The following is a 15,394-nucleotide window of genomic DNA, read 5'->3' as shown; positions in this document are numbered from 1 at the left end:
TCTCTCTACAGTATCTATCACACCCTGTCTCTCTCTCTCTCTCTCCAGTATCTATCACACCCTGTCTCTCTCTCTCTCTACAGTATCTATCACAACCTGTCTCTCTCTCTCTACAGTATCTATCACACCCTGTCTCTCTTTCTCTCTCTACAGTATCTATCACACCCTGTCTCTCTCTCTCTCTACAGTATCTATCACACCCTGTCTCTCTGTCTCTCTACAGTATCTATCACACCCTCTCTCTCTCTCTCTCCAGTATCTATCACACCCTGTCTCTCTCTCTCTCTCTACAGTATCTATCACACCCTGTCTCTCTCTCTCTCTCTACAGTATCTATCACACCCTGTCTCTCTGTCTCTCTACAGTATCTATCACACCCTGTCTCTCTCTCTCTCTCTACAGTATCTATCACACCCTGTCTCTCTCTCTCTCTCTACAGTATCTATCACACCCTGTCTCTCTCTCTCTCTCTCAGTATCTATCACAACCCTGTCTCTCTCTATCACAGTATCTATCACACCCTGTCTCTCTCTCTCCTACAGTATCTATCACACCCTGTCTCTCTGTCTCTCTACAGTATCTATCACACCCTTCTCTCTCTCTCTCTACAGTATATATCACACCCTGTCTCTTCTCTCTCTACAGTATCTATCACACCCTGTCTCTCTCTCTCTACAGTATCTATCACACCCTGTCTCTCTCTCTCTCTACAGTATCTATCACAACCTGTCTCTCTCTCTCTCTCTACAGTATCTATCACACCCTGTCTCTCTCTCTCTACAGTATCTATCACACCCTGTCTCTTTCTCTCTCTCAGTATCTATCACACCCTGTCTCTCTCTCTCTCTCTACAGTATCTATCACACCCTGTCTCTCTCTCTCTCTCCAGTATCTATCACACCCTCTCTCTCTCTCTCTCCAGTATCTATCACACCCTGTCTCTCTCTCTCTCTCTACAGTATCTATCACACCCTGTCTCTCTGTCTCTCTACAGTATCTATCACACCCTCTCTCTCTCTCTCTCCAGTATCTATCACACCCTGTCTCTCTCTCTCTCTACAGTATCTATCACACCCTGTCTCTCTCTCTCTCTACAGTATCTATCACACCCTGTCTCTCTCTCTCTCTCCAGTATCTATCACACCCTGTCTCTCTCTCTCTCTCTACAGTATCTATCACACCCTGTCTCTCTCTCTCTCTACAGTATCTATCACACCCTGTCTCTCTTTCTCTCTCTACAGTATCTATCACACCCTGTCTCTCTCTCTCTCTCTACAGTATCTATCACACACCCTCTCTCTCTCTCTCTCCAGTATCTATCACACCCTGTCTCTCTCTCTCTCTCTACAGTATCTATCACACCCTGTCTCTCTCTCTCTCTCAGTATCTATCACACCCTCTCTCTCTCTCTCTACAGTATCTATCACACCCTGTCTCTCTGTCTCTCTCCAGTATCTATCACACCCTGTCCCTCTCTCTCTCTCTACAGTATCTATCACACCCTGTCTCTCTCTCTCTACAGTATCTATCACACCCTGTCTCTCTCTCTCTCTCCAGTATCTATCACACCCTGTCTCTCTCTCTCTCTACAGTATCTATCACACCCTGTCTCTCTGTCTCTCTCCAGTATCTATCACACCCTGTCCCTCTCTCTCTCTCTACAGTATCTATCACACCCTGTCTCTCTCTCTCTACAGTATCTATCACACCCTGTCTCTCTCTCTCTCTACAGTATCTATCACACCCTGTCTCTCTCTCTCTCTACAGTATCTATCACACCCTGTCTCTCTGTCTCTCTACAGTATCTATCACACCCTGTCTCTCTCTCTCTCTCTCCAGTATCTATCACAACCTGTCTCTCTCTATCTACAGTATCTATCACACCCTGTCTCTCTCTCTCTACAGTATCTATCACACCCTGTCTCTCTCTCTCTCTCTCCAGTATCTATCACAACCTGTCTCTCTCTCTCTACAGTATCTATCACACCCTGTCTCTTTCTCTCTCTCCAGTATCTATCACACCCTGTCTCTCTGTCTCTCTACAGTATCTATCACACCCTCTCTCTCTCTCTCTACAGTATCTATCACACCCTGTCTCTCTCTCTCTCTCTCCAGTATCTATCACAACCTGTCTCTCTCTATCTACAGTATCTATCACACCCTGTCTCTCTCTCTCTACAGTATCTATCACACCCTGTCTCTCTCTCTCTCTCCAGTATCTATCACACCCTGTCTCTCTCTCTCTACAGTATCTATCACACCCTGTCTCTTTCTCTCTCTCCAGTATCTATCACACCCTGTCTCTCTGTCTCTCTACAGTATCTATCACACCCTCTCTCTCTCTCTCTACAGTATCTATCACACCCTGTCTCTCTCTCTCTCTACAGTATCTATCACACCCTGTCTCTCTCTCTCTACAGTATCTATCACACCCTGTCTCTCTCTCTCTACAGTATCTATCACACCCTGTCTCTCTCTCTCTCTACAGTATCTATCACACCCTGTCTCTCTCTCTCTCTCTACAGTATCTATCACACCCTGTCTCTCTCTCTATCTACAGTATCTATCACACCCTGTCTCTCTCTATCTACAGTATCTATCACACCCTGTCTCTCTCTCTCTACAGTATCTATCACACCCTGTCTCTCTCTCTCTCTACAGTATCTATCACACCCTGTCTCTCTCTCTCTCTACAGTATCTATCACACCCTGTCTCTCTCTCTCTCTACAGTATCTATCACACCCTGTCTCTCTCTATCTACAGTATCTATCACACCCTGTCTCTCTCTCTCTACAGTATCTATCACACCCTGTCTCTCTCTCTCTCTACAGTATCTATCACACCCTGTCTCTCTCTCTCCTTTCTCTCTCTCTCTTCGCATCTCTTTTTGTCTCTCTCTCTCTCTCTCTCTCTCTCTCTCTCTCTCTCTCTCTCTCTCTCTCTCTCTCTCTCTCTCTCTCTCTCTCTCTCTCTCTCTCTCTCTCTCTCTCTCTCTCTCTCTCTCTCTCTCTCTACCTCTCTCTCTACCTCTCTCTCTGTCTCTCTCTCTCTCTATGAAAAATAACTACCACGCCGCCTGTCATCACAAATACCCCAAATTATATTTATTTGCTGCAACTCTCCGGCAATTATTCTTATGAAATAGTACAGTGTGCACTTTCTAAATGTCTGCATTCATTTGTCAACCCAATCCTTTTTAGAAATACATTGACATTCAATGCTTTTTAGTATTATGTGCTGCTGTGGAAAGCTCAGTTGTGGCCAACTCTTGATCATAGTCGACTCTGATACCTTTGATGTTGGAAAAACCCTGTTCCCTCCTGGTATAACACACTGGTGAGGCCCTGTGTGTGTCCCAAATTACACCCTATTCCCTATATAGTGCACTACTTTTGATGCACTACTGTGCCTTCCTTTTATGGGCCCTGGTCAGAAGTACTACACTCTGGTGAATAGGGTTCCACTAGGGACGCACAATGTTTGGACTATGTTTGTTAGTGATTTGTTATTCTCACACAGAAATAGCAAGAAAACATTAAACCTGCTGTGAATGGAAACACAGGAACAATGTGAGAACGGTTTGATGCAAGAACAAAGGTAGTTAGCAATTCAACCGTTCAATAAAAAAACCACACAACCGCTCAAACTGTCTGTTTGATTTGAATTCCCGGGGTAGAAGTTTTCAATCAAAGATGTTGATGTTTCGTTATTCATTACAGAGCAACACATGTTTAGGAATTCCTTTTCGTTAATAAGTCTACAAACACAGTCTCTTTTGTTTGGCCAATAACAGGCCATGTTTTTTGGAAGTTCTCCTGGGGGTGCATTGCAACCAACAGGCAGAATGTAGCGCTGTGCTACACATTACAGGCTGGATTTCTTAAAGCACTACTGACTGGAGATGACATGCACCTGCGTGTTAAAGCAAACTGGCTTGCAACCAAAAACCCATAAGAATAAACCAGCCAATCAGTCGATTTCTCCTCGTTACCGTGTCAAGTCCATTATGATACCAGACAGCTGGTCTAGGTTCTCTTCTCCCGCCCCCCAATAAGATATCGACCTATCAGGAGCATCGGAAACCCTGAGGCTGGTGAATGTAAAAATACTTATTAGAGCAGGGTTCTTCAATTCCGGTCCTGGAGGGCCGAAACACTTCTGTTTTTTATATCTACCTGGTAGTTAATTGCACTCACCTGGTGTTCCGGGTCTGAATTATGCATGGCCAGGCACGACTCCAACACCATCATTAAGTTTGCCGACGACACAACAGTGGTAGGCCTGATCACCGACAACGATGAGACAGCCTATAGGGAGGAGGTCAGAGATCTGGCCGTGTGGTGCCAGGACAACAACCTCTCCCTCAACGTGACCAAGACAAAGGAGATGATTGTGGACTACAGGAAAAAAAAGAGGACTGAGCACGCCCCCATTCTCATCGACGGGGCTGTAGTGGAACAGGTTGAGAGCTTCAAGTTCCTTGGTGTCCACATCACCAACGAACTATCATGGTCCAAGCACACCAAGACAGTCGTGAAGAGGGCACGACAAAGCCTATTCCCCCTCAGGAGACTAAAAAGATTTGGCATGGGTCCTCAGATCCTCAAAAATTCTACAGCTGCACCATCGAGAGCATCCTGACTGGTTGCATCACCGCCTGGTATGGCAACTGCTTGGCCTCTGACCGCAAGGCACTACAGAGGGTAGTGCGTACGGCCCAGTACATCACTGGGGCAAAGCTCCCTGCCATCCAAGACCTCTATACCAGGCGGTGTCAGAGGAAGGCCCTCAAAATTGTCAAAGACTCCAGCCACCCTAGTCATAGACTGTTCTCTCTGCTACCGCACGGCAAGCGGTACCGGAGTGCCAAGTCTAGGTCCAAAGACTTCTCAACAGCTTCTACCCACAAGCCATAAGACTCCTGAACAGCTAATCATGGCTACCCAGACTATTTGCATTGCCCCCCCCCCCCCCATCCTTTTTACGCTGCTGCTACTCTGTTAAGTATTTATGCATAGTCACTTTAACTCTACCCACATGTACATATTACCTCAACTACCTCAACTAGCCGGTGCCCCCGCACATTGACTCTGCACCGTTACCCCCCTGTATATATAGCCTCCCTACTGTCACTTTATTTTACTTCTGCTCTTTGTTTTTCTCAACACTTTTTTTTGTTGTTGTTTTATTCTTACTTTTTTTGTTTAAAATAAACGCACTGTTGGTTAAGGGCTGTAAGTAAGCATTTCACTGTAATGTCTGCACTTGTTGTATTCGGCGCATGTGACCAATAAAATTTGATTTGATTTGATTTGATTTGAATTAGCCCCTGATTAGAAGGAGAGGATGAAAAACAGAGGTGTTTCGGCCCTCCAGGACCGGAATTGAAGAACCCTGGGTTAGAGTATAAGAATATAGTTGTAGTAGGCTTATATTTCATTCAAAAGTTTCACCTTCAAATAATATCATATATACAGTAAATGCCATTTAAAATAACTTAGCCTAGTTACATTTTCATTTGATGTATATATACATTATATAACTCAGTCACGATTGACTTGATTTAGTTACACATTTTAAATATGGACTGTCCGGGGATATTTTTACCCCAGATCTTGATAGGAAATGACCATATCAGACATTTTCTTTTAAAGACAGTTGTATTTAATGGATTACATGAATTGGAAAACAAATAAAATAATATGAGTGGTCTCTACACTACATCAACAGTAGTTTTCCTTCATACAACGTGTCGTGGTAAACGAGGAAATACTTTATTTCAGTTGTACGGAATGATTGTCAAATAGCTAAACCGCCCAACGTCTGCTCAACCACCAGGATGAAACATGTTACGATGATAATACCTACCAGACTTTATCTTAAAAGACTTTGGTAGCATGGAGGACTAAGATGACACTGACAACGTCTTGTAAGGAGAGGTAATGAGGTGACCAATAACGGTTGTAACTGAGATCAGCTGCGTGGGTGAATATAGCGCGTATTGACGGTTTAACGAGAGATCAGCTGCGTGGGTGAATATAGCGCGTATTGACGGTTTAACGAGAGATCAGCTGCGTGGTGAATATAGCGCGTATTGACGGTTTAACGAGAGATCAGCTGCGTGGGTGAATATAGCGCGTATTGACGGTTTAACGAGAGATCAGCTGCGTGGGTGAATATAGCGCGTATTGACGGTTTAACGAGAGATCAGCTGCGTGGGTGAATATAGCGCGTATTGACGGTTTAACGAGAGATCAGCTGCGTGGGTGAATATAGCGCGTATTGACGGTTTAACGAGAGATCAGCTGCGTGGGTGAATATAGCGCGTATTGACGGTTTAACGAGAGATCAGCTGCGTGGGTGAATATAGCGCGTATTGACGGTTTAACGAGAGATCAGCTGCGTGGGTGAATATAGCGCGTATTGACGGTTTAACGAGAGATCAGCTGCGTGGGTGAATATAGCGCGTATTGACGGTTTAACGAGAGATCAGCTGCGTGGGTGAATATAGCGCGTTATTGACGGTTTAACGAGAGATCAGCTGCGTGGGTGAATATAGCGCGTATTGACGGTTTAACGAGAGATCAGCTGGCGATAATCTGGTGGCCATCGATGATTGCAATTGGCCCCTTCTGTCTGGCCAATTAAAGGTAGACAGCGATATGACGTAGATGCAGAAAGTGAACAGCAATAGTGGGGTCAATTTCTGCAACAACTAAGAGCGATGAAGCGCGAGGCTCCACTTCTCCACTGTTTTGATGCCCTCGCCACCTTGCTGTGAACAGCGTGACCGTGTGAGAGCGAAGTCTTGCATCTCTATCATCTCAATATCTCCGGTGTTGCTCGTGGCAACGCCGTTTCACTGACTCTACCTTTAAGGACCATGCAGCCTCTGCTAAGGCAGCTTACTGTAATTACAGGATTAATTAAACCTGAAATGAGCATCAGTGTGTGATGACAGAATTAGGACCCGTGTTGTTGGTGGTATAAACTTGACTTATGACCCTTACTTCCTGTTTCTCTCCTTTCCTGATTGGCTGACAGCTCCCAGCTCCACCCCCAAGGACCTGACGGTCATCAGTCGTGAGGGGAGACCCAGAGCTATTCTGATCAGCTGGCAACCCCCCATGGAGGCCAACGGACGGATCATGGGTAAGAACAGAAGTACTGCCACTGTCGCCACCCTGGACACTTTATCTACTGTAGTGTAAAGTACTGCCAAGTACTAGCCTGAGTGTGTTGCCCCCAGCTTAAAACCCCTCCTCAAGAGTAGTAATCCATTTTGTCTGTGTGGTCCAGCCCAGGGATGGCTTGCCTTTTCATCCTCCAAGCACTACCCTCCCCTTCTCCCATAGAAGACCCATCGTCCTCCTCCCCTCCTCTTCCTCCCTCCCCTCCTCCCCTCCTCTCCTCTCCTCCTCCTCCTCCTCTCCTCCCCTCCTCTCTCCTCTCCTCCCCTCCTCTCCTCCCCTCCTCTCCTCTCCTCCTCCTCCTCCTCTCCTCCCCTCCTCTCTCCTCTCCTCCCCTCCTCCTCTCTCCTACCCTCTCCTCCCCTCCCCTCTTCTCCCCTCCTCCACTCTCCTCCCCTCCTGGTCACAGATCTGTTTGGGCTGTCTTGCCAACTCCTATAGTCATTGTCAGGGGTTGTTACTTAGTCTCTCTCTCTCTCTGTGTTGTTATCTTTCTAACACACCAGGCTATATCCTGTACTACGGTCTGGATAAGAACATGCCTATAGATGACTGGGTTATGGAGTCTATGTTGTGTTACCTTTCCTCTCTACCAGGCTATATCCTGTACTACAGTCCGGATAAGAACATGCCTATAGATGACTGGGTTATGGAGTCTATGTTGTGTTACCTTTCCTCTCTACCAGGCTATATCCTCTACTACAGTCTGGATAAGAACATGCCTATAGATGACTGGGTTATGGAGAGTATCAGTGGAGACCGTCTGACCCACCAGGTGATGGACCTGAACCTGGACACTGTCTACTACTTCAGGATCCAGGCTAAGAATGCCAAGGGAGTGGGCCCCCTCTCAGACCCCCTCCAGTTCAGGACTAACAAAGGTACAGGATGACTAGTCTATCATTACCTTTCTCACAGTTACTTTCAGCCTACCTTCTCCCCTCTCATCCTTACATCCAGCCCTGTTAACTACCTTCTCCCCTCTCACCCTTACATCCAGCCCTGTTTACTACCTTCTCCCCTCTCACCCTTACATCCAGCCCTGTTAACTACCTTCTCCCCTCTCACCCTTACATCCAGCCCTGTTTACTACCTTCTCCCCTCTCACCCTTACATCCAGCCCTGTTAACTACCTTCTCCCCTCTCACCCTTACATCCAGCCCTGTTAACTACCTTCTCCCCTCTCACCCTTACATCCAGCCCTGTTTACTACCTTCTCCCCTCTCACCCTTACATCCAGCCCTGTTAACTACCTTCTCCCCTCTCACCCTTACATCCAGCCCTGTTAACTACCTTCTCCCCTCTCACCCTTACATCCAGCCCTGTTAACTACCTTCTCCCCTCTCACACTTACATCCAGCCCTGTTAACTACCTTCTCCCCTCTCACCCTTACATCCAGCCCTGTTTACTACCTTCTCCCCTCTCACCCTTACATCCAGCCCTGTTAGCTCACCATCTTAGCCTCCCATCCAGTTCAGGACCATCAAAGGTACAGGATGACTAGCCTATCCTACTTCACTTCTCATCCTTATGTACACCTAGGTTTAATAATATAATATAATATGCCATCTAGCAGACACTTTTATCCAAAAGTAACTTACAGTTATGCGTGCATAGATTTTAGTTTATGGGTGGGCCCAGCGAGAATCAAACCCATTACCCTTGGCGTTGCAAGCTACATACGCCACCAACTGAGCTACGTGAAACCCTAACTAAGTCCCTGGTTGGAGGATTCCCAGCCGGAGGAGTCTCTCCCTGCTTACTCCCTCCTGATTCTGGTGACGATTCTTCCTCCAACCAGGATTTAGTTATGGTCCATCCATCCCTGATATTCCCAACTAGCCTCTGACATGATTTTGTTCCACCCATAATTTTTTGCATTGTAAATAAACTATTAGTAATATTGTCCACCCATGGTAATATGGTAATACTCAGAAGGCTTGCGGTGTGGTTTACAGTGCCTTCAGGAAGTATTCATAGTATTCATAATTGACTTATTCCACATTTTATTGTGTTACAGCCTGAATTCAAAATTGATTTAATAAAACATTTTCTCACCCATCTACACACAATACCCCATAACGACAAAGTCAAAACACGTTTTTAAAAAGGTCTGCAAATGTTTTGAAAATGAAATACAGAAATGTCTAATTTACATAACTATTCACACCCCTGAGTCAATACTTTGTAGAAGCACCGTTGGGCGGCGATTACAGCTGTGAGTCTTTCTGGGTACGTCTCTAAGAGCTTTCCAAGAGATTTTCAAGTGGATTTCAGTCAAAACTGTAACTCGGCCACTCGGGGACATTCACTGTGTTCTTGGTAAGCAACTCCAGTGTAGATTTGGCCTTGTGTTTTAGGTTATTGTCCTGCTGAAAGATGAACTCACACTGAAGCAGACTGAACCAGGTTTTCCTCTGGGATTTTGCCTCTGCTTAGCTCCATTACATTTCTTTTTTATCCTGAAAAACTCCCCAGTCCTTAACGATTACAAGCATACCCATAACATGATGCAGCCACCACTATGCTTGAAAATATGGAGAGTGGTACTCAGTAATGTGTTGTATTGGATTTGCCCCAAACATAACACTTTGGTATTCAGGACAAAAAGGTAAATACTTTAGTGCCTTGTTGCAAACAGGATGCATGTTTTGGAATATTTTTATTCTGTACAGGCTTCCTTCTTTTCACTCTGTCAATTAGGTTACTATTGTGGAGTAACTCCAATGTTGTTGATCCATCCTCAGTTTTCTCCTATCACAGCCATTAAACTCTGTAACTGTTTTAAAGTCATCATTGACCTCATGGTGAAATCCCTGAGCGGGTTCCTTCCTCTCCGGCAACTGAGTTAGGAAGGACGCTTGTATCTTTGTAGTGACTGGGTGTATTAATACATCATCCGAAGTGTAATTAATAACTTCACCAGGCTCAAAGGGATATTCAATGTCTGCTTTTTTTATTTCTTTTTATCTACCAATAGGTGCCCTTCTTTATCAAGGCATTGAAAAACCTCCCTGGTCTTTGTGGTTGAATCTGTGTTTGAAATTCATTGCTCGACTGAGGGACCTTACAGATAATTGTATGTGTAGGGTAAAGAGATGAGGTAGTCATAAAAAAATCATGCCAAACACTATTAATGGACACAGAGTGAGTCCATGCAACTTATTATGTGACTTGTGAAGCAAAGTTTTACTCCTGAACTTATTTAGGCATGCCATAACAAAGGGATTGAATTCTTATTGACTCAAGACATTTCAGCTTTTAATTTTTTATTAATTTGTGAAAATGTCGAAAACATAAATCCACTTTGATGTTATGGGATATTGTGTGTAGGCCAATGACAATTCTTAATTTTTTTTTAAATTCAGGCTGTAACACAACAGCATGTGGAAAAAGTCAAGGGGTGTGAATACTTTCTGAAGTAAGTTTCAGTCGCGTTAGCACATTGTTTGTCTTCATCACTGTAGGCCAAGGGAAACGTGCTAACGCTGTGCTAATGCTACTTCATCATTGTAGGCCAAGGGAAACGAGCTAACGCTGTGCTAATGCTACTTCATCACTGTAGGCCAAGGGAAAACGAGCTAACGCTAAGTAGCGTCTCTCCGCTAATCTTGCAGGAGAACATTAATGATTAATTAGTGCTGTTTAGCATCTGTTGCAGACAGTTAACAGTGAACAGGGAGGTCCCAAGTGGATCCTCTGGGGCTATTTTAACAGCATATCCTGGGCCAGTGTTCATAAAGCATATCAGAGTAGGAGTGCTGATCTGGGATCAGTTTTGCCTTTGTACATAGATTATTATGAATAGACAAGGTGACCCGATCCTAGTTCAGCACTCTTATTTTTATGACGCTTTAAGAATACTGGCCCTGGTCTCTAGCTAAATACTGCTAATCAAGCTCAGATATCTGATCTATTATCATACTGTCTGTCTGCTACGTGGCAATTGACATCTACAGTAAATGATAGAGAACCTCTGTGTCAAGTTTTCAATATAAATCATTGCTATATGTGTTACTGTAGTTGAGCTGTCAGAAAATGTAGCTAATTTCTAGTCTGCATTCATACATGTCATTCTCCTCAGTTCACTTCTGTGGTGTTCAGTGCTTTGAACCCTTTGTATCCTATTAAGGGAGCACAGAAATGAAAAACAGATCAGATTTGTAGTCTTCAGAATTGTGGTCTTTCAGGCTCCATTTTTAAAGTGCCGATCAAATTGAATAAAACAATATACAGTGGGGAAAAAAAGTATTTAGTCAGCCACCAATTGTGCATGTTCTTCCACTTAAAAAGATGAGAGAGGCCTGTAATTTTCATCATTGGTAAACGTCAACTATGACAGACAAATTGAGAAAAAAAAATCCAGAAAATCCCATTGTAGGATTTTTAATGAATTTATTTGCAAATTATGGTGGAAAATAAGTATTTGGTCACCTACAAACAAGCAAGATTTCTGGCTCTCACAGACCTGTAACTTCTTCTTTAAGAGGCTCCTCTGTCCTCCACTCGTTACCTGTATTAACGGCACCTGTTTGAACTTGTTATCAGTATAAAGACACCTGTCCACAACCTCAAACAGTCACACTCCAAACTTCACAATGGCCAAGACCAAAGAGCTGTCAAAGGACACCAAAAACAAAATTGTAGACCTGCACCAGGCTGGGAAGACTGAATCTGCAATAGGTAAGCAGCTTGGTTTGAAGAAATCAACTGTGGGAGCAATTATTAGGAAATGGAAGACATACAAGACCACTGATAATCTCCCTCGATCTGGGGCTCCACGCAAGATCTCACCCCGTGGGGTCAAAATGATCACAAGAACGGTGAGCAAAAATCCCAGAACCACACGGGGGACCTAGTGAATGACCTGCAGAGAGCTGGGACCAAAGTAACAAAGCCAACCATCAGTAACACACTACGCCGCCAGGGACTCAAATCCTGCAGTGCAAGACGTGTCCCCCTGCTTAAGCCAGTACATGTCCAGGCCCGTCTGAAGTGCATTTGGATGATCCAGAAGAGGATTGGGAGAATGTCATATGGTCAGATGAAACCAAAATATAACTTTTTTGGTAAAAACTCAACTCGTCATGTTTGGAGGACAAAGAATGCTGAGTTGCATCCAAAGAACACCATACCTACTGTGAAGCATGGGGTTGGAAACATCATGCTTTGGGGCTGTTTTTTCTGCAAAGGGACCAGGACGACTGATCCGTGTAAAGGAAAGAATGAATGGGGCCATGTATCGTGAGATTTTGAGTGAAACCCTCCTTCCATCAGCAAGGGCATTGAAGATGAAACGTGGCTGGGTCTTTCAGCATGACAATGATCCCAAACACACCGCCCGGGCAACGAAGGAGTGGCTTCGTAAGAAGCATTTCAAGGTCCTGGAGTGGCCTAGCCAGTCTCCAGATCTCAACCCCATAGAAAATCTTTGGAGGGAGTTGAAAGTCTGTGTTGCCCAGCGACAGCCCCAAAACATCACTGCTCTAGAGGAGATCTGCATGGAGGAATGGGCCAAAATACCAGCAACAGTGTGTGAAAACCTTGTGAAGACTTACAGAAAACGTTTGACCTGTGTCATTGCCAACAAAGGGTATATAACAAAGTATTGAGAAACTTTTGTTATTGGCCAAATACTTATTTTCCACCATCATATGCCAATAAATTTATTAAAAATCCTACAATGTGATTTTCTGGATTTTTTTTCCTCATTTTGTCTGTCATAGTTGACGTGTACCTATGATGAAAATTACAGGCCTCTCTCATCTTTTTAAGTGGGAGAACTTGCACAATTGGTGGCTGACTAAATACTTTTTTCCCCCACTGTATATATAGGAAAGATACCAAGAGACAACAAAAAAAATCCTATTTACACACTATTCATACGCACATATTGTTATATACAGTACAGTTACATTACATCTTTAGAAAGAGTTGAGGCACTGTGAAACAAGATGTTATTTTATCCGTTTTTTTAAAGCTAAACCTGCTTTTTGCCTCTGGTGGCAGAGCATCCCAGGTCACATGGCTCTATACATAACTTGAGCGATGCATTAAAAATGTTTTTTTTTGGCTACAGTGAAGAAACACATAGTGGCGTCTGGTGGGAATGTACTGTATGTCTGTTGGAAGTGTATGCAAATAGATTATACAAGTGGTTAGGCGTTTTCAACGCACAAATGTTTCTTAAAAAAGACTGAAAGAGAAGTAGTCCATTTCTCATCAACCCTCAACCATGAAAAGACTATCATGCATGTTGTTGATGTTAGTTATGTGTGTGCAGTTAAGGGCAAGGCGTGCTGCTCTGTTTTGAGCCAGCTGCAGCTTTTCTAGGTCTTTCTTTGCTGCGCTTGACCATATTATCGGACAGTAATCAAAGATGGGACAAGACCAGAGCCTGAACAACTAGTACAGTTGATCTTTGTGTGAAAAACACAGAGCATCTTTTAATAAACAGACGTAGCCCTCCACATCTTCACAACAACTTTGTCAATATGACTTGACCACGATAACTGACCATCCAATGTTACTCCTAGGAGTTCAGCTTCTTCAACTTGTTCAATGGTTACACCCTTTACGCACAACTCCAGTTGAGGTTAAGGTCTGAGAGAATGCTTTGAACTAAATACAATGCTTTTGGGTTTCAATATATTTAAGACCAGTTTATTGTTAATGACCCTTTCGGACACTGACTGTAACTCCTTGCTAAGTCTTCGTGAGCTCACTGGCTGTAGGTGCTGATGAGTAAAGTGTGCAATCATCAGCATACATAGTCATTTTAGCTTGTTGTAAGACAAGTGGCAAATCAAAATAAAGAAGAGTAACGGCCCAAGGCAGCTGCCCTGAGGGACACCGCACTGTACATATCTGATGTTAGAGAAGCTTCCATTGAAGAATACTCTCTTTCTATTGGATAAGTAACTCTCCAACCGTATGATGACAGGTGATGTAAAGCCATAACAAATTCGTTTTTTCAATAACAAGTTATGGTCAATAATATCAAATGCTGCACTGAAATCTAACAATACAGCTCCAACTATCATCTCATTATCCATTTATTTTAACCGTTCATCAGTCATCTGAGTCAGTGCAGTACAAGTTGAGTGCCCTTCCCTATATGCATACTGAAAGTCAGTAGTTAACTTGTTCTTTAAAAAATTGTATTGTATATGTTCAAACACAATTTTCTCCATCAGTTTACTACGAATGGGCAGCAACCTGGTTGGTCGACTGTTATAGCCAGCAAAGGGAGCTTTACTATTTTTAAGGCAGTGGAATTACTTTAGCTTCCTTCCACGCCTGTGGACACACATTCCTTCAGGCTTTGGTTAAAGACATGGCAAATAGGGGTGGCAATACAGTCTGCTACCATTCTCAATAGTTTTCCATCTAGGTTGTTTACACCTGGTGGCTTATCATTATTGATGGATAACAAACATTCTTCCACCTCTTCTACACAAACTTGACCAAATTCAAAACGGTAATCCTTCTCTTTCATTATTAGATATTCAATATACAAATATGAGCAGTGAGCATCACACACCCCTTCTCTCTCTCTCTCTCTCTCTCTCTCTCTCTCTCTCTCTCTCTCTCTCTCTCTCTCTCTCTCTCTCTCTCGCTCTCTCTCTCTCTCTCTCTCTCTCTCTCTCTCTCTCTCTCTCTCTCTCTCTCTCTCTCTCTCTCTCTCTCTCTCTCTCTCTCTCTCTCTCTCTCTCTCTCTCTCTCTCTCTACCCCAGGCAATCTTCACCACTAAATTGTTATTTGTTATCTCTCTCTCCCCCTCTCTCTCTCACTCTGCATTTCTCTCCCTCTCTCCCCCTCTATATTTCTCTCTCCCTCTCTCTCTCCCCCTTATCTCTCTTTCTCTCTCCCTATCTCTCATTCTCTCTCCCTATCTCTCTTTCTCTCTCCCTATCTCTCATTCTCTCTCCCTCCCTCACTTTCTCTCTCCCTCTCTCATTCAGTGGAACATCCAGACAAGATGGCCAACGATCAAGGTAAGAAGCCACGCCCACACAGACTGTCGCAAGAATGATTGTGCCATTTGTAACCATTAAACATGTCCACAATTGCACTGCATTCCTATGCGGACAGATAGACTAGAAGTGTTTGTGTGAGTGTGTGTGTGTAAGACTAGAGTGTTTATCCGTACTCCCTCTGACATCACTTCTAGCAGGTGAAGGGTACTAGGGCCTTATCTT

The 15,394-nt window shown here is 44.0% G+C and overlaps 1 protein-coding gene across 1 annotated transcript in view; it reads left to right on the top strand.

Moving 5' to 3' along the window:
- LOC121581835 (netrin receptor DCC-like) overlaps positions 1-15,394 on the top strand; it is a 205,239-nt gene that overhangs the window by 113,897 nt on the left and 75,948 nt on the right. The window contains exons 13-15 of the mRNA XM_045213884.1: positions 7,046-7,153; positions 7,878-8,072; positions 15,158-15,190. Coding sequence (XP_045069819.1) covers positions 7,046-7,153; positions 7,878-8,072; positions 15,158-15,190 — 336 coding nt within the window. The remainder of the gene's footprint in view (positions 1-7,045; positions 7,154-7,877; positions 8,073-15,157; positions 15,191-15,394) is intronic.

Source organism: Coregonus clupeaformis, unplaced genomic scaffold (genome assembly GCF_020615455.1).
Source record: "Coregonus clupeaformis isolate EN_2021a unplaced genomic scaffold, ASM2061545v1 scaf0166, whole genome shotgun sequence".
In the NCBI taxonomy this organism is placed as follows: Eukaryota; Metazoa; Chordata; class Actinopteri; order Salmoniformes; family Salmonidae; genus Coregonus; species Coregonus clupeaformis.
Note: the sequence above shows the minus strand (reverse complement) of the source record. Positions and strands in the feature narration are given on the sequence as shown.